At 43.0% G+C, this 19,114-nt stretch overlaps 2 protein-coding genes across 6 annotated transcripts in view; one reads left to right on the top strand and one right to left on the bottom strand.

The window, feature by feature from the left end:
• Window positions 1-331: 331 nt before the first annotated feature.
• On the bottom strand, window positions 332-13,290 carry LOC121275673 (gamma-glutamylcyclotransferase-like). The gene is made up of 4 exons (XM_041183198.1): window positions 13,052-13,290; window positions 9,212-9,354; window positions 1,291-1,426; window positions 332-1,079 (listed from the first exon to the last, which is right to left on the bottom strand). The coding sequence occupies exons 1-4, from the start codon at window positions 13,265-13,267 to the stop codon at window positions 921-923; spliced, it is 654 nt and encodes a 217-aa protein (XP_041039132.1). The 5' UTR covers window positions 13,268-13,290; the 3' UTR covers window positions 332-920.
• A 68-nt stretch (window positions 13,291-13,358) lies between these two features.
• Window positions 13,359-19,114, top strand: part of rp9 (RP9 pre-mRNA splicing factor) — a 44,738-nt gene continuing 38,982 nt past the window's right edge. For 3 of the 5 annotated variants that reach the window (XM_041184941.1, XM_041184942.1, XM_041184944.1), the window contains exons 1-2: window positions 13,359-13,624; window positions 18,325-18,355. In XM_041184941.1, coding sequence (XP_041040875.1) covers window positions 13,482-13,624; window positions 18,325-18,355 — 174 coding nt within the window. In that variant the 5' untranslated portion in view covers window positions 13,359-13,481. Of the gene's footprint in view, window positions 13,625-13,690; window positions 14,306-14,382; window positions 14,489-18,324; window positions 18,356-19,114 lie in introns of those variants that run through there. The other 2 variants (XM_041184943.1, XM_041184945.1) reach the window with 2 other exon arrangements.

The raw sequence follows: 19,114 nt of genomic DNA, 5'->3' as shown, positions 1-19,114 counted from the left end.
GATTTAAACCTAGATGTGATTATATAATTGATTGTGCTTTGATTATTGGTCAGTAACTTTGTTAACTGTAGATTTGCACTTTCTCCCCCAAGGATTTTTCTTGTGCATCATATTCACAGCTGCTGTTTTGCTGAACAAATTGGAACAGTTCCAACTTAGTAGCAAAGAGTTATACACAATCCAGAATCCTTGTGTCTTCAGTACAAACTAGTTATGGAACATTTATTGTTCACCACAGTTCCACTGTTTAGAGGATTTAAGCTGTAAAATCATTCAGGAATGGTTTGAATAGAAGACTGATTAGCACCCAAAAGCCCTTCAAACTACGCAATTTTCAATAAACTAGGTTTATTTTACATAAGATACATTCTCATTACATTACATGTAGTCAAATTGCCTTATGACAAGATTTTCAAAAAATTAATAAACTGAGATATAATACAGCCATGAGTCCTCAAATGATGTTCAAATTGTTAAGAGATCATACTGGTTACCAATGTTAACATTTTCCCAGATAACATGGCCATTGCTATATTATGGTACAATGAAAGCAGAAATTAGGGCAGGCAGGCCTTTTCACCATCACCCTATAATCTAATAAAAGTCTTTACAATTAAGAGACAAAGAATCACTGTTTGAGGACTTAATTAGTCCAAGATCAACACAGAAACAACTGACCTCATTTAAAACATTAAACATTGCATGAAGTGATCAGTGAAAAATGTGGCTAAAATCTTCTACCTACTCGGTGTCACAATGTTTGTGCTTTATAGTTTGAATGATCTACAGCAGCTTCAATACCATTAGTCAATTTTTAAAATTTCTACAACTTTAGATTTCAAATGCAACTCAACATAATCGAAGAATCAGAATGGTTAAAATACCTGCCTTCTGGACAATATAATACAACTTTTCCAAAGTCAATCTGTTACACTGATGTTGTTTTGCAGTTGATTCAAAATCTCTCTAATTTCCAATGTTAATGGGTTTGTTCCATTGTAATTATTAGTTTTTATAGCATCCAATTTCTTAATGTATTCAGCAGGCAATCCACCCCGTTTTGCACCTGTACAGATTACCTGGAAAACAATTCAAGAAACGTGAAAACATCTGTTTAACCTTAAGTTATAAGCCTTTATTTGCAAAAGATTGGATCTATGAATTCATTTTCAAACAAAGTGATTATATAATTTTAAAAGGTACATCATTTGCAAATTACTTTACATGAAGAAATGTTCCAACTAAGCTGTGTACTAAGGCTGCAATAGCCTGATTTAAAAAAAAACATACCTCTTTGTAAATTGGGGATGGCAAGGCAGAAGTAAAATTATTCATTTGGTAGGTTAGACATGTGTGATCTCCTGCATTTTCTCGCTGAATTATAACTTCAGTTGGACTGTATAACCCTTTCTTCACACCTTCTTGACTGTTGGGGAGGGAAAATCAGATGTTTAGGCACTGCACCTCCACTGACCACTACATCCCACTCCCACCACTGGGCATTTTAAACATCAAAGTTCAGAAATAAAGTAGACCTGCAATCGTTATTTTTGAATGGCAAACATTTACTTACTGGTGATGGGATTAGATTTATATTAAAAACACATTTAATTGAGGGGTTTTACATTTAAAAAAATTCAAATCTAACCATATAAAAAAGGAAAATAGGATAAAACCCAAGGGCTTGGTCTGTTTTGTCCTGGATTGGATGCAATATAAAAAAAAACCATAAATAAGCTTCAATGCAAACTTTCTCCTAACCTTTAAAAGCTTCCCAAATATTCCCACCCTCCTTACTGTTTGGATGATAAGTTACTTTCAAGAAAAACAACAATACAACATTAAAAAAAACTGCAACGTCACCAACAGTAGCACACCTATTCCCTTCACCACCATTCCCTGAAACACCATTAACACATTACTTAATGGTGGTCCAACCAAAGAAACATCATAAATTGCACCATAACCTTGTACGTTTAGGTGTGTTGTAAACCAAATGCATAAAGCTTGAATTTTAAAATCAAAAAGTATCATATCATAGAAGAAAATCTTTAAGGATTTGTCTTTACACTGGCCTTAATTCTACATGTGCCTGGTGACTGGAAAAAAAATGTTTAATAAGATTTTAAAAAAGGACACTACTTGTCAACAGGGAAGAATTATGTCTCAGAGCTGCTCTGTTCATTGTACAAGGCAATGCAGCTTCATCCTGACCCGGGAACTGATGTAATGTTGAGTGATCATGGGTTATGCAATATTAGGACAGTTAAAATTGTTTTTAAAATAAAAAAAGGACAAATTTAGGAAATGATTCACAGCTTCATATTATTTCTTCAGTGCAGAAGAGTAAATGTATTTTTTTCCATCCTTTTTTTTAAAGATCAGAAAGATTACATTTGGAAACCTCTCAGTCAAAAAAGGTTTATGGAAGAAATTACCTTTTTTTAAAAGGAAAGACGATATTCTATTGTGCAATGCTTACTTTTTTTTGTTTAGGAATAGCAGCTCGGGGCTAAACACATGGGGCAGAATTTTCTGCCCCTCGGACGGGCCGGTCAGAAGTGGAGTCAATCGCCACCCAGCCCGCAATTGGCTCCGTGCCGCCATTTTACACGGGCGGGCCAATTAAGGCCCGCCAAGCATGATTCGCAGTTCCCGAGGACAGTGGGAGGGGGTGGGCAGCGGCAGGACTGCAATGACTGCCTCGTCCAATGGCGAGCCGGTGGCCTATTTAACGAGCGTGCAGGCAGCCTTCCAAAGGCTGTCAACAATCGCCAGCAGAAGGGCTCCCGAGAGCGCTGCTGGTGAGCAAGCTAGGCAGGAGGGCAGGACACTGTACTCCTCGCTTCTCAGATGAGTGCCTCACTGCCCTCCTTAAGGAGGTGGCAGCACGGTGTGAAATCCTCGTGCCGAGGGATGGGAAGAGGAGTCGCCCCTCGCCCCCCCTCCCCCCCCCCTTTCTTTCCACAATGCGAAACGTGTCTAGGAGGAGTTGGCAGAGAGGCATCGTGCACAGTGTGATGCAATGCAGTGCACCTGGGTTTAGTGCTGCAAGCACTTCAATGACCTCTTGTGACAGGGAAGGGTCAGTACCACGTTGGCATGGGTCACTTAGCACAGCAGTTAGGTTTGCTCCCCAACAACTCTGAATGTAGTTACTGCATTGAATCATTCATGGCATGTGGTCTTCACTGGGTGGGCCAGCATTTATTGCCTATGCCTGGTTCACCCTGAGAGGGTCTTGCTGAGCTGGGTTCTGTATCAGCTGCATGTGGTACACTTACACCCATAGTACTGTTTTGGGGGCGACCTCAGTAATCTGTACCTAGGCGTTGTGCTGGAACTCCGAAACACGTCAATGTCAGGCTGCTGACTGACTGGGAGGGAAACTTCCAGGTGGCGGGGTGCCCATCCATTTGCTGCCCTTGGCGTTCTACTTGGTTGTGCTTCCTTGCTTTGGAAGGTCATAGTGTAGCTGGCAAATGTGATGGAGGCATCATCTGGGCAAGGCACAGTTGGCGATTCTCACCAGATATGAGCAGGAGGCTCTTGAGCTGGAGAGGCGCCATGTGCCCAGGTCAACCGGGAGCAGTGAGGCTGGGGGGTGCCAGGGGGAGGTAAGAGTGCTGTGCACTGCGGTCACCATATCTGCCCTTGCAACCATTCCACTGTTGACTGTTTAGTGAATTAAGCTTCCAACATGGGTTTCCCATTGATTATAGAAGGAAGTACGCGTACGGATCTGGGGCCAGGCATGCACATTGGCAGTGTCTCGACTTCAACTAATCAAATGTCCTTGTTCTTCCTTTCAGCCTAACTGGAGCAGGACCGGAACGAGGAGGCAGAGGAGCCTGACGAATTACAAGCACCAGCGTTTTGCCATCTCAACCAGGCAGGCACCAGCACAGATACTAGCACCTTGGTGAGGATGAGATCATTAGCTAGTGTCCCAAGGCACAGTGGTGAGGGCACTTCATGCTCGCTTGAGGTGTGTGTGGAGACATAGTGCCCATGGCACGGCAGTTGGAGGACTGCAGGGGACCAGGAACATGCTCAGTCGGTGGCTGATGATGTGCCTCTGAAGTCATCCCTGAGGCAGCAGATGCTGGAAGTCCAGCAGGGTCTGTGGGAGGATCTGGTGGAGACACATGAGACAATGCGTGGCATGGTCTCTGTGATGGAGTTCATGCGGAGTATCAGCAGTGCATTGACCCTCATGGCTGAGCGCAATGTTTCCTCCATGGAAAACAATCTGGGCTTCCTGGGAATCCGTTCGGACCTGCAAGCCCTCAGCAGCATTGACTTCAGCTGGTCAGTGTCAGTGTGGGAAATGGATTGGGCATCCAGTATCCCAGCTTGGTGCTCATCCATCAATGGTGATTAAGGAGGTCCAAAGCGATCTCACGTTGGCGCACGTGCTGCCTGTCATCTCTGCGGGCTCCTCTCAGGGCATTCTGGATGAGGCAGCAGCTCCTCCACCCCTCTACCAGTGACTATGTGATCCGATGAGGCTGTGACGACTGGGGAGATGCCAGCCGTGGCATTGGCCGCTCCCTCCCAGGCGGGGCCATAGGCTCCACGGGCCAGAGGATGCCCACCAAGGCCAACAGGACAGCACAGTGAGCAGGCTGTCACAAATGCCAGTGCAAGCAAGGGGGTAAAGCACCTAGGCATAGCACCCAGAAACGTAAGCTTAAGGCACCTTAGGCACACCACGGGCTTATCACTGGTGGTTTTCTGTTGCCCCGCTATTGGTTGATTATAAGTTGGTGTGCAACTCAACACCTGGAATGAAGTTTCTTTTCTGTTTTGTTTTGAGAACTCATTAAATGCTTTAGTTGTGAACATGACTTAGGATATTTCCTTACTTCTGCAGGTGTACAGGAACCCATGATGATGTCAATTGCACCCTGGATGCTGGGGAAACCCAGCAATCGCTGCAAAGCCTCTGGCTCACTCTGCCGGCCTGGCCTCATCCTAGCTATAGTGAATGAAAGTCAATGCACGCCTGAACAGAGCATCTGTCACCTACTTGACAAGTGTGGACAGCTGACTGGGAGACTCTGTAAAGATCACCCACTGACCCCTGGAAACAGCCGGACGCTTAGAAGTTGAGGGCAGCCGTGACCTTCAATGCCACTGGCATGGGGTGCCCACCGACACAGTTGGTGCTGATCTCAGGGCCTATCATCTGACAAATGGAGGTCACTCTCTCCCTTGAGACACAGATCCGCCTTCGGCACTGCACCTCAGACATAGAGGTAGCTGCTTCGCCACCTGTAAACCCTGGCAGCAGGATAGTGATCTGCAGCCCCTTCTGCCTTGCACTTCCCATTGGACCCTGCACCCCTTGTGCATGTGCCTGTCCTCCCAAAGGTGGCTTCCCTAGAGGCTGGATATGGACTCCTGGACACTTCCCCCTTCTGGCCCTCTCTTCCTCCTCAGAGGAGGTGCCTCCAGTGGAGAGCACAATTCCCATTCCCAGGGGGAGGTAAGGCTTCCTGAAACCAGCAAGGCCCCAAGAATGATGTTTACTCTGGACCTTGACCTGAAGCCTGTTATTCCTGTGCAAGCAGCTGTCAGGAGATTTGAAGTTGTTCTGTTCACACAAGCAAGTAGCAGTAAGTTTAAACATTAAATGCCCACCAAAAACCACGCACGCCCACTTGCCCCTCTTATCCCACCCGTGGATGAAGTTTTTAAAAAACGTGGCCTACCCGCCTGCTCGTTGCACCCGTGTAACGCTCCGACGTTTGCACAGGCTCCGAAAAAAATCGCCGTCTATTAGTGCCTCAAGTGGCCCATTAATTAATGGCGGGCGTGCATCGGCGTTCATAGCTCGCCCGCCGAAATATTGCGATAGCGCATGGTGACGTTGGGATGCACGCCCAACGTCACTATGCGTTATTTTATGTGTCGCCACGTCGGGCCCACCCCTGCACACCAACATAAAAATTCTGGCCATGGTTAACAGAGGAGTTCCAATTTATCAGACACCGTTTTTGACTTTATCTGCCTTGGTTTCTCTTCCGTTTGTAACCTTTAGTCCCTTGACAATGGCGTCCTCCCAATGGCACATTAAACTTAATTATTTTGCAGCAGTGATCTTTTAAGCTCAGTATATGTTGTACCTCATCCAGTGGACAGTGGAGCAAAAATGATGAAACGGTACAGCATAAGTGTTGCAAGTTTACTCAATATGATTGGCCACAGTGGAATGCCCATTTAGCGACAGTTCTTTGGTGATGTTTAATACTTTTGGGTGAATATAATAGATAACAGAAAGTGTTCAGGATTAAATGATTGATTTACTGACTGCAGGTATTTGATAATTTGGTGCCGTTATGCTTAGTTATGTTAATAGGAGGACATTGAGCATATTATGGCTCTATAATTTTAAACTTTACCTAGAGAAAAATATACTTTTAACATGCAATATTTTTAAATATCTAATCAATTTTTTGTAGTGTTTTGTGTTTGTGCAGACAGTCCTGCACAGGAAATGGATAAGTGAAATCTGCAGGAAAAGGTACAGCAACAGGAGCTGACGATTTAGCCCCTTGACTCTTCAATGAGTCATGCTGACCTGTAACCCAACTCCACATACTCACTTTTGCCCCTATCCTTTATTAAATTTGTAATTCATTAGCAAAGGTAAGTTTACAATTTTAGAATCAGAATGGTTACAATACAGAAAACCATTCAGCCTGTCTTGCTCATCTTAGCTCTCTGCAAGGGGGCACTCAGCTAGTCCCGCTCCCCTGTCTTTTCACCCGAGCCCTGCAAATTTTTTTTTCAGGTGCTTATCCAATTCCCTTTGAAACCCCCGATTGCATCTGCCTTCATTGCACTCACAATCAGTATCATAACCACTTGCAGTGTAAAGAGATTTTTCATGTTGTCACTGGATCTTTTGCCAATCAACTTAAATTGGTGTCCTTGGGTTCTCAACCCTTTTGTCAATACGAACACCATGTCTTTCTACTCTGTCTAGATCCCTCATGATTTTGAATATCTCTATCATATCTCTTCTCCGTCTTCTATTCGAAGGAGAACAACCCCAACTTTGCCAATCTAGTCATGTAAATTAAGTCATCCTTGGAATCATTCTCAAGTATTTTCTGCGCCTTCTCTAAAGCCTCACTTTCTTCCTATTTATAAAGCCCAGGATCACATTTGCCTTCTTAACCATTTTCCCAACTTGCAACCCAAAATGATTTGTGCACACACAACCCAGGTCTCTGTTTCAGCACCACTGTAGAATTGTTCCCTTTAGTTTATATTGCCTCTTCTAGTTCTTCCAATGAAAACCTATCACTTCACACTTCTGTATTAAATTTTGCCTCTCACATGTCCACCCCCTCCACCAGCTTGACAGTTCACAATGCTTCCAAGTTTTTTGTCATCTGCAAATTTAGAAATGATGCACCTGCACAACCAAATCCAGGTTATTAATCCATCAAAAAAAAAGCAGGGGCTCCTAATATTAATCCCTGAGGAAGCCCACTCTGTACCTTCCTCCAGTTTGAAAAACAATATTTCACCACTTCTCCATTTCCTGGCACTCAGCTAACTTAGTATCCATGTTGCCACTTTCCCTTTACTCCCTGGGCTTTAACTTTGTTGGCAAGTCTACTTTATCCAACACCATTTGGAAGCCCTTACGCACATCACTCTCAACGCTCTGTTACCCCATCAAAAAACTTAGGTTAGTTTTACATGATTTGCCTTTAACAAACCCATGCTAGCTTTCCCTAATTAATCCACACTTGTCCAAGTGACTGTCTCAGGTATTGTCTCCAAAAGCTTTTGCAACACCAAGTTACTGACTTGACAGTAGTTGCTAGGTTTATCCTTGTTTTGAATAAGGGTGTAACATTTGCAATTCTCCAGGCCTTTGCCACATCTCCATATTGCAGGAAGATTGGAAGGTTATGGCCAATATCACAGCATTTTCTATCCTTATTTTCCACAGCATTCTCAGATGCATTATATCTGGCCCTTGTGATCTTTCAACTTTTAAATACAACCAACCTTTCTCATACCTCATCTTTGTTAATTGATCTAGCATCAATTGCCATTTGCAGAAGAGAGTTTTAGACTTTTAACATCCTTTGTGCATAAGAGCTTCCAAATTTCACTCCCGAAAAGTTTGCCTCTAGTTTTTAAGACTATGCTCCCTAATCTTAAGACTCCCCAGCTAGCTGAAATATAGTTTATTTCTAACTCCCTACCCTGCTCCCTTTCACACCTTAAACTTTAATCAATCACCCTTGACCTTCTGAACCACTAGGCAAACAACCTTTGTTTGTGCAATCTCTCCTTGGAGTCAAACTATCATTCTGGTAAATGTATGCTGCACTCCCTCAAAGGCCAATATATCCCTCCCAATGTGTGGTGCTTAAAACTGCTCACTGCATTTCAGATGTAATCCAACCAGATTTTTGCATAACTTTCACCCCTTGTATTTATTCTAGCTCTCTAGATAAAGACCAGCATTCTATTAGCATGTTTGGTATTTTCTGTACCTTCTCATATGATTTTAAGTATCCATGTACCTGCCCCCCCCCACCAAGTCCTTTGGACCTCCAACGTTTCTAGTTGGAGACATCCGTAGAATTCAGTATCAACAGAAGGGTAATCAGAAATCAAAATAATGTACAGTGGTAGGTAGTCAGTATTTACTGATGATAATTGCAAGGGCAGTCTTAATGGAGCAAATGGATACCATTTGCTCAGACATTTGTAATAAAGTTGAAATAAGTTTAAGTATGAAAAGCAAAGGGGAGGTGCAGCCAAAGCTGCTGTTTGGCAGTGATAAAAAAAAATTAAAAAAAACATAAGGAGGGTTTTCATCTATGTAAAAAGCTGTAAAGCTTCCTCTACAGAAAGTAGAGATTTTGGCTAACTGTGCTCCTAGGATAGAGAAAGCAGTGTATTATGCAAGTTAATACAGTAGCATGCATTCATGTTGCTATGTTTTAAGAGTACTTAGAGCCTGTCATGAATATAGAATGAATTGCTTTCTATGCATAATCATGTGTATGTATCAGACTCAAAAACTTGAACCCAAATCATATTTTAAAATGAAGATAGTATCTGATTGGCCATCGCCTTTTCAATCTCCAGGTCATTATAGGAAGAAACATGAAAGAAAGAGAAAAAAAGATTAGTTTGAAAATATTGAATAGGTATACAAAACAATACTTGCTCATCTAAAGAGGCCCGATCAGCAGCTTTCATACGCCATATAACTCCCCATACGTCATCTTCAGGACTTGTGATAATAGTAGCAGCACCTCCTCCCCAGTTGTTCTCATGCAACATGGGAAAGCCAAATGCAAGCTTATAGCCCTGGGGGAAAAGTATAAATTTCAAACATAGGCTTCACCAAAACAATACACACCTGTAATTTCTGAGGCTTACTTATGATCAGTACAGGACTTTTCTGACCCCACATACATATCTGTGAAAGACTTTTCCCAAAGTTTACCAGGACAGCACCTCCTGCAATCATGAGGCAACAGCAGTGACCTGAAGATGAAGCGAGTGATCAGATTTGCATGGGTTTTAAACATTTTAAAACTGCAGAGGTTTCATTAACCTCCTTTAAATTGTTTATATTTTACAGTGGAAAGGGTTAGTGTTAACCAAAATTCAGTAAGGTGAAAACACCCAAAATTTTATTGGACTGAGATCCAGCCCATAATCAGAAAAGCTACTTGTGCATATAATTGCCATTTTTAATCCAGCAGCATTCCAACTCTGTTAATTTATTTATTCAGTTCAATGTCATTTCCACTGGATCACTGAATACAGAGATGCGTTAATACTTTCAAGAGTAATGTATCTGGGTGTCCTGCTACAAAAATCACAAAAATTTAGTCTGCAGCTATAGCAAGTGATTAGGAAAGAAAATGGAATATTGGCATTTATTGCAAGGGGAATGAAAGTAGGGAAGTTTTACTGCAGCTGCCCTGAACATTCATGAGACCACATCAGGAGTGCTATGTAGTTTTGGTCTCCTTATTTGAAAAAGCATTTAACAAGACTGCATGACTCTACTTCAGAGCTAAAGAGAAGTAAAAATTTGATGAAATTTGTACTGTTTAAGGGGAGTGGAGCAGATGAAGCTGGATAGAAGGCCAGCAATAGGTGGAGGCAAAGGAGAGATTGACAAAGATGTCATGAACAAAAGGGTGTTAATGTAGTGGTACTGGCTAAAGGAGGTGCTGATGGTGGCATTAAGGTCAGAAAGCAGAATGTGGTAATAGCAGGACATAGAAAGAACAACATGAGCAAGCAACAGATGGCCTTAGTGGGTGGGGTGCTGACAAGGGTGGTGTTGTTGTTGTTGTCTGGCGTACTGACCTCTACCTCGCAGAGGCTGAGCGCCAACTCTCAGACACTTCCTCCTACCTCCCGTGGACCATGACCCCACCATTGAACATCAAGCCATTTTTTCCAAGACCGTCATTACCATCATCTCCTCTGGAGATCTTCCCTCCACAGCTTCCAACCCCAGACAGCCCGCTTCTACCTCCTCCCCAATATCCACAAACAGGACTGTCCTGGTAGATTGATTGCGTCAGCCTGTTCCTGCCCCATGGAACTAATTTCTTCTTATCTTGACTCCATTCTCTCTCCTTGTCTTGTCTCTTCCACCTACATCCACGATTCCTCTGATGCCCTACGTCATATCAACAATTTCCAATTCCCTGGCCCTAACTGCCTCCTCTTCACCATGGATTTCCAATCCTTCTGTACCTCCAACCCCCACTAGGATGGTCTGAGGACTCTCTGCTTCTTCCTTGAACAGAGGCCCGAACAATTTCTATCCACCACCTCTCTCCTCCATCTGGCTGAACTTGTTTTCTCACTGAACAATTTCTCCTTAAACTTGTCTCATTTCCTCCAAATAAAAAAAGGTGTGGCTATGGGTACCCACATGGGCCCCAGTTATACTGGTCACTCTATGGGGTATGTGGAATATTCCTTGTTCCAGTCCCACTCAGGCCCCCTCCCACAACTCTTTCTTTGGTACATCGATGACAGTATTGGTGCCACTTCATGCTCTTGTCTGGACCTGGAAAAATTAATCAATTTTGCTTCCAATTTCCACCCCTCTGTTACCTTCACATGATCCACCTCTGACACTTCCCTCCCCTTCCTTGACCTCTGTCTTCTCTTTAGCTCTGAAGAAGAGTCATATGGACTCAAAACATTAACTCTGTCTTTCTCTCCACAGATGCTGTTAGGCCTGCTGAGTTTTTCCATTTCTGGTGACAGACTGTTCACCAATATTCATTGCAAGCCCACCAATTCCCACAGCTACCTCGACTACAGCTCCTCACACCCTGCTTCCATCCCATTCTCTCAATTCCTTCACTTCCGTCGCATCTGTTCGGATGATGCCACTTTCCAAAACGACGCTTTTGACATGTCTTCATTCTTCCTTAAGAAAAGTTTCCCACCCACTGTGGTTGACAGGGCCCTCAACCGTGTCTGAACCATCTCCCATGCCTCTGCCCTCACACCTTCGTCTCCCTCCCTGAACCATGATAGGGTCCTCCTTGTCCTCACTTTTCACTCCACCAGCCTCTGCATTCAAAGGATCATCCTCTGCCATTTCCACCAACTCCAGCATGATGCCAGTACCAAATACATCTTCCCTTCACACCACCACCCACTCCCACCCCCAACCCAGTGGCATTCGGTAGGGACCGTTTCCTTGGGACAGCCTGGTCCACTCCTCCATCACCCTTAACACCACATCCCCCTTCTATGGCAGCTTCCCATGCAGTTGCAGAAGGTGTAACACCTGCTCCTTCACCTCCTCCCTCCTCACTGTCCAAGGGCCCAAACACTCCTTTCAGGTGAAGCAGCGCTTCACTTGCATCTCCTTCAATTTGGTCAAGTGCATTCACTGCTCCCAATGCTGCCTCCTCTACACTGGAGAGACCAAACACAGACTGGGTGACCACTTTGCGGAACACCTTTGGTCTGTCCGCAAACATGACCCAGACCTTCCTGTCGCTAGCCATTTCAACACACCATTCTGCTCCCAAACCCACATATCCATCCTTGGCCTGCTGCAATGTTCCAGTGAAACCCAACGCAAACTGGAGGAACAGCACAGCATCTTCCAACTAGGCACTTTACAGCCTTCCGGACTTAACATTGAATTTAACAACTTCAGACCATGAACTCTCTCCTCCATCCTCACCCCTCTCTATCCTTTTTTCAATATTCAATTTTTTTATCCATTCATTTTTATTTATTTTCATTTTTATTCATGGTTTTATCCCATTTTCAATCTTTTTTCTCACCACCGTCCCCTCCCCCCACACCACCCCCATTAGTGCCATCTGTCACTTGTTCACCTTGTTCTTTCCACAGTGCCTACCCTTGTCCTGCTATTATTACATTCTGCTTTCTGACCTTAATGCCACCATCAGCACCTCCTTTAGCCAGTACCACTAACATTAACACCCCTTTATCCTTTTGTTCATGACATCTTTGTCAATCTCTCCTTTGCCTCCACCAATCACTGGCCTTCTATCCAGCTTCACCTGCTCCACTCCCCTTGAACAGTATAAATTTTACTTCTCTTTAGCTCTGAAGAGAAATATGGACTCAAAACATTAACTCTCCACAGATGCTGTTAGGCCTGCTGAGTTTTTCCAGCATTTTCTGTTTTTGTTTAAAGATCCTGAGGGGACTTGATAGGGTGGGATACTGGGAGGATGTTTCCCCTTGTGGGAAAAATATAATGTGGTAATCTCTTCCCCAGAAGGTACTGGAGGCTAGGTCTTTAAATGTATTCATGGCTGAGTTAGTTGGATTTTTGTTAGACAAGGCAGTCAAGAGTTATGGGGTACAGACAGGAAAGTGGAGCTGGGACCACAATCAGATCTGCCATGATCTTACTGAATGGTGGAGCAGGCTTGAAGGGCCAAATAGCCTACTCTGGAGTCCTTTGTTCCTACACCTTAAAAGAACCCGATCAGCAGTTACTGCAGTGGAGAAAGGATACACACAGATCCCTCACCTTCAAGCAGCCCACAGCGACCTGTACGGCCGAAGGATTCTTAAGCAGCAACCGCTCCCGCAGCAAGTTACTCCCGTAACCGAAATAACAGAAGTCTTGTCCATTGGCAAGGTCGCAGTTCCGCTCCGTGTCATTCAACGACACCGTCATAATACTGACGCAATAACCACTCCAAATCACGCACACCAACAGAAAAACTGCATAATACCGATCCATCGGACTAAGTGCAGCGCTTCCGCCGCGGCTTTTTATAGGCACAGTCCGCGTGAGGGGCGGGGCTAGCTGAGCCCGAGCCAATGCACATGCTCAGTGGAAGAACTAGCCGTTTACACTTGCGGCCGTGACCGTTGGGTCACTGTCAGGCCGGGCCTGAGAGCGAGGGAGCGTGGTCGCTAACCGCCGACCACTTGGGGTTCCTCGCCAGAGTGAGATGGCAGAGGACAACCGATCGAGTGGTAGCGAACGCCGGCATCATCGGCGCAAGCGTCACACGGCGGAGGAGAAGGAACCGGAGAGGAAGAAGAAGAAACGGCTGCACCAAGAAGTGAAGAAAATCAAACATGTCGAGACCTTGTAAGAATGACAGAGCAAGAAGTGGTTTATGAGAGAGAGAGAGGGGAGAGCGAGTTCTGCGGGGTGGGTGGGTGAGTGTACCGCCAAGGAGGTTGCCGGTTAGCCCACTGCAGGACCCGCCATAGACTGTAAACATCCAGCCATATTATTGTCTGGACTTGGCTCTCGGCGAAGTAACGGCCGCTGACGCCTGCCCAGAGACTCTCTGCGGGCTAGTCAGCGGAAATTTCCCCTTATTCAACCCCTGTTCCAGGGCAGCGAAAGAAATCTGTGACCAGAAGCAAAATACTGCAGATGCTGGAAATCTGAAATAATAAGAAAGAAAATGCTGGGTTCTGATGATCTGAAACATTGTGTTTGGCATTTGTGGCTAGTGAACAGGATAGGCAACAATGAGGCTTTTCAACCCTGTACAAATTTAAGTGAGATACAAAGCAGGAAATATAAATTAAATTTAAATGGTCTGGAAAGTGAAATGACGTTTGGGAAATGCAGAGATAAAAAATTATTTTGGGAAATGCAGATGGGATTAAGGATTGTGGAATCTGAGCCTTTGTTTGAAATTATTAGTTCTACACCAAGAACAGAAAGAAAATGAGTTCTGTCGAAGGGTCATGAGGACTCGAAACGTCAACTCTTTTCTTCTCTGCCGATGCTGCCAGACCTGCTGAGTTTTTCCAGGTAATTCTGTTTTTGTTTTGGGAAATGCAGATGGGATTAAGGATTGTGGAATCTGAGCCTTTGTTTGAAATCATTAGTGCTACACCAAGAACAGAAAGAAAATGAGTTCTGTTGAAGGGTCATGAGGACTCGAAATGTCAACTCTTCTCCGCCGATGCTGCCAGACCTGCTGAGTTTTTCCAGGTAATTCTGTTTTTGTTTAAGAAAATAATTTGATTGTTCCAGCTTTCAGAATGTTAATGATTACCCATTGCTGCAAATCACTTTCCCATAATTCTAATCTGGCATGTATATTGAGTGCCAAAACAGCATCTTGTGTGTCAGTTGTGTTAACTTTCTCACCTCTGAACCAAACAGTTGTAGGTTGAAGCAAAAACAAAAAGTGCTGAAAAAGCTCAGCAGGTCTGACAGCATCTGTGGAAAGAAAGACAGAGTTAACATTTCGAGTCTGTATGACTCTTCTTCAAAACACCATCAGTTCATATGGACTTGAAACATTAACTCTGTCTTTCTCTCCATAGATGCTGTCAGACCTGCTGAGTTTTTCCAGCACTTTTTGTTTTTGTTTCAGATTTCCAGCATCCGCAATATTTTGCTTTTATGTTAGTTGTAGGTTGAAATCCCACTCCAGAAACAACCACAAAATAAAGGCTGGCACTCTAATACTGAGATTGTACTGCACAGTTGAAAGAAGTCTGATAGAGGAGATGCTAGACCCTCTCAGATAGATGTAAAAAATCCTGTGACACTGTTTTGACGAACAGGAGAAATCTCCTTGGTGTCCTGGCCTTCACTATTTATCACTAACACAGGTTATGTGGGCAGTTCATTCATTACTGTTTGTTGATCTGTGCTGTGTGCATATGGGCTGCTGGATTTCCTACATTACATCAGGAGACATGTTCTAGCTCTTAGTTCTGCTAAATTTTAGGAGTTTTCATACTTGTTTTTATTTGTTCTGATTTTGGGTAACACTGGCAAAGCTTCATTCATTGCACATCCCTTAGTTAATCTGAAAAAGAGGTAATGGGCCTTATCCTGGAACTGTTGCAATCTGCACTCCCACAATGGAGTTAAATAGGAAATTCCAGGATGTTAACAGTGACAGTGAAGGAACAACAATCTATATCCATCGTATATGCTGGAGGAGAATTTGAATGTCATGGTGCTTTCATAATCTTGCTGCTCCTATCCTCTTTGGTGGTAAAGGTCACAGCGCAGGGAGATGCTGTCAAAGTAACCTTGAAGAGTTGCTGCAAGTGGATCCTGTAAATCATACATTGTATAGTCAAGTTGCACTGGTGGTAAAAGTGGCAGATGTCAATCAAGCAAACCCGATTAGTGTTGAACTTCTTGAGAGTCGTTGTGGAGTTCTATCCAGTGAGTCTGACGTTAAGGGCAGGAAGAAGTTGATGATCGGGAGTAAGGAAAGAGTTGGAGAATTAGAGCTCTCGAGTGGTGAGGACTGGGGAATAGGATTCTCTGGGAGTGAAGGAGAAAGGACTACAAGTCTGGAGATTGGGGCTTAAGCAGGGGGTGAGAGTGAACACCTTACCCAGTGCAGATTGCCAATCCTTGGATCAGGACACCCATCCTTTCCTCAATGGAAAAGTGTGTTGATGAACTGGGAAGCTCAATGGATGGTAAATGAAGCTGAATTCACATGCCACAGGCAGGGTTTCAGAATCAACATGATACCGGATTAGTTTTAAAAAATGCAAGAAATCTTGGAGGAGATGCAGCAAATCCTGGGTACTGTACATACCACGGCCATTTTGAAAATAAGGATTTTAGCATTCTTGTCTCTAAATTGAAAGGCTCTGGGTTTTAATCCAGCAGAGGCTTGAGCACAAAAATCTAGATTGACACTCTAGTGTAGTATTGAGGGAATGCTGCACTGTTAGTGGTGTCGTTTTTCAGAGGACATTGTTAAATCAAGATCTCGTCTGCCCTCTCTGGATGTAGAAAATACGATGACAAGTTTCCCAAAGAGCAGGGGAGTTCTTATCCTTCTCATATTATCCCTTAGTTAACATCACAAAAACAGATTATTTGTTTTTTATCACACAGCTGTTTGTGGGAACTCACTGTGTGCAACTTGATTGCTGTGTTTGCTACAGTACAACAATAACTACGCTTAAAAAGTACTTCATTGGCTGTAAAGCACTTTGGGGCATTCTGAGATTGTGAAAGGCAAGTTTTTCTTTCTTTATTGTTTACAAATAAAGGACACCTTATGTAAATCCCTTGAATGTTCTTAACTCATAGGATGCAGTAATTGGAAGAAGGGTAGTAGGGCAGTAATGGGCTAGACAAACTTTGTCCTTTTTGTGGCAGGGCTGGTTTGCACATTGTTGGTTATATGCCAGTACCATAGCTGCATTGGCACTTTTGGCTAGAGGCCAGCTAGATTTGGTGCATAGATCTTTAATACTAAATTGAGATTTTGTCAGGGATCACAGTTTTCTCTATGTATGTAGTGCATTCAGCCACTTATTGTCACATTCAGTGAACTGAATTAGCTATATCTGTTTTAGACTGAATACATTTGCAAGCACATTCATCTTGTCTCCTATGCTTAACTGTTGGATTCTGCGGTTGTTGAGTATGGGGATGTTTGTGGACTCTGTTCCTGATTATCAAACATGTGCATAGGAACTAAAGATAAATTCAGATGAAGCAGGGTAGAGCCAGAGGATAATGGACCAGTATATACAAATACAATTTAGTTCTCATTTTAATGTGACACATGCTATCCTTAATATTAATCTGAATTTTAAATTATTTGCATTGAAAATTGCCTGTGCAAATCACCCATCCTCCAATGGCTTTGCAACATTTGCATCCTAGAGAAACATTTAAAATAGGGTCCATCTTGAAAGACAGACATCCCAGGGGAAGAGTACGCGCTCTGTTTTCATCCCATCTCCTATTCCGAAGCAAGAGGTTGGGTTTCTAGGAAAGAGCCAGCTCAGTTTTATGCAGTTTTGGTTTCCATATTTAAAAAAGGATGTACTTGCACCAGAGATGGCACAACAAAGGTTCACTAAATTAATCCCTGGGTTGAGCAGGTTGTCCCATGATGAGAGATTAAGTACATTGGGCTTATGTTTTCTGGCATTTAGAAGAATGAGAGGTGATCTCACTGAAATCTACAAGATTCTGTAGGGGCTTGATAGGGTCAAAGCTGACAGATTGTTTCCGCTGTTTGGGGAGACAGTTTCAGGATAAGGGGCCAACCATTTAGGATTGAGATGAGGAGAAATTACTTCACTCTAAGGGTTGTGAATCTTTGGAATTCTCTACCCCAGAAGCTTGTGGATGCTCCATCAGTGAATACATTTAAGGCTGTTTTGGACAGATTTTTGGTCACTCGGGGAATTAATGGACATGAGCAGGTGGGAAAAGGGAGTTGAAGCCCAAGATCAGCCAGGATCATATTGAATAGTGGAGCAGGCTTGATGGGCTGTGTCGTCTGCTCCTCCTAGTTCTTATGTTCTTGTGTTCAGCACTGCACCAGTTTGTTCTTTCATACATGGTGACAGATTGTATTACAACAAATTTTCTTAAACAGTTTCCATTTATAAATCAGGACTTATGCTTATAAAATGGGTAAAAGTTGATGAGATTATTGCAGATGTGTCATCAGCCATCAGCAGTAACCTTGGAAACAGTAGTGGTATCATTATGTTATTATAGTGTCCCAAACCCTTGGTTCAAGGAGCACACTATAAATTTAATCAGCTAATATAACATTTGTGGTTGCTCCACTTCACTTGGGGTCAGTCTAGTTCAGCTTCCCCTGGAGATGGCTGTCTCACTTGATTTCAGTTTGTGTTTGGGCACCCAATTTATATTACTTCTTAATATTGGTTTACATTTCACACCAACACCAAACTTCCAGAATGTGCTCTTATTCATTAGAAGATAGGAAGCTAATATAAAGTAACTTGCGTTGAATATATTTTGTTTGTAAAGTCTTTGAATTATTGCAATTTATGTTTGTTTATTTTTAATAGCTATGAGAAGCCGCCACCAGGGATGATAAAGGTTAGTCATAATTTGAATTGATACACCTGTTAATGCCTACAAACTTCAAAAGAATATGTTTTTTTTAATCTGTTGGTAATCCTGCACTAATCACAATCGCCAGGTAAAATGGTTGATGGATATTTCCCTCATATTCTGTACTATTATCAGTTACCATGAAGTACGCAAAGCGTGATGTGGGTTGACTTTTGGTGTGGATTTTTTTTTTGTATGGAAACACTAGATATCCCAATGTCCTGAAACTGAAGTCTTATTTTGTGAGGAGTAATGGCCAAGAGCCAGTATCCTAACTCTGATAGAATGTAGCACATCAGTTTAATGCACTTTGGTCTGCTTTAAATCGGCATTAAATATTACCATTTAGTGTTCTATTTACAATCACTGAGAGCAACATATATAATGTTAGTCCAACAAATATGCCAGTATAATTCTAATATGTGCTGACATAGTTATATCTGTCCCTCCTCATTCCATCCTCCAGCCCACTGAATAGGAAAATGAAAGTTTGGAGAATAAAACACATGCACTCCTGCTCCTGATGGCCCCAAGCAACATCACTCCTTTAGGTCCTTGACAATAATAAAAGGAGGAGTTGGATCCTGAATTAATAATGCAGAAGGAATTTAACTGAGGATACTCACCACTGAGTTTTATATTTTAATCGTCATTGCCTACTCGATGTTTCCTTTGTTAGGAAATCAATCTTCATGGGGATACATAATCATTTTCTACACAGAAGCCTCCTCTCGAAACTTCTAC

This window comes from Carcharodon carcharias, chromosome 3 (assembly GCF_017639515.1).
Source record: "Carcharodon carcharias isolate sCarCar2 chromosome 3, sCarCar2.pri, whole genome shotgun sequence".
NCBI lineage: Eukaryota > Metazoa > Chordata > Chondrichthyes > Lamniformes > Lamnidae > Carcharodon > Carcharodon carcharias.
Note: the sequence above shows the minus strand (reverse complement) of the source record. Positions and strands in the feature narration are given on the sequence as shown.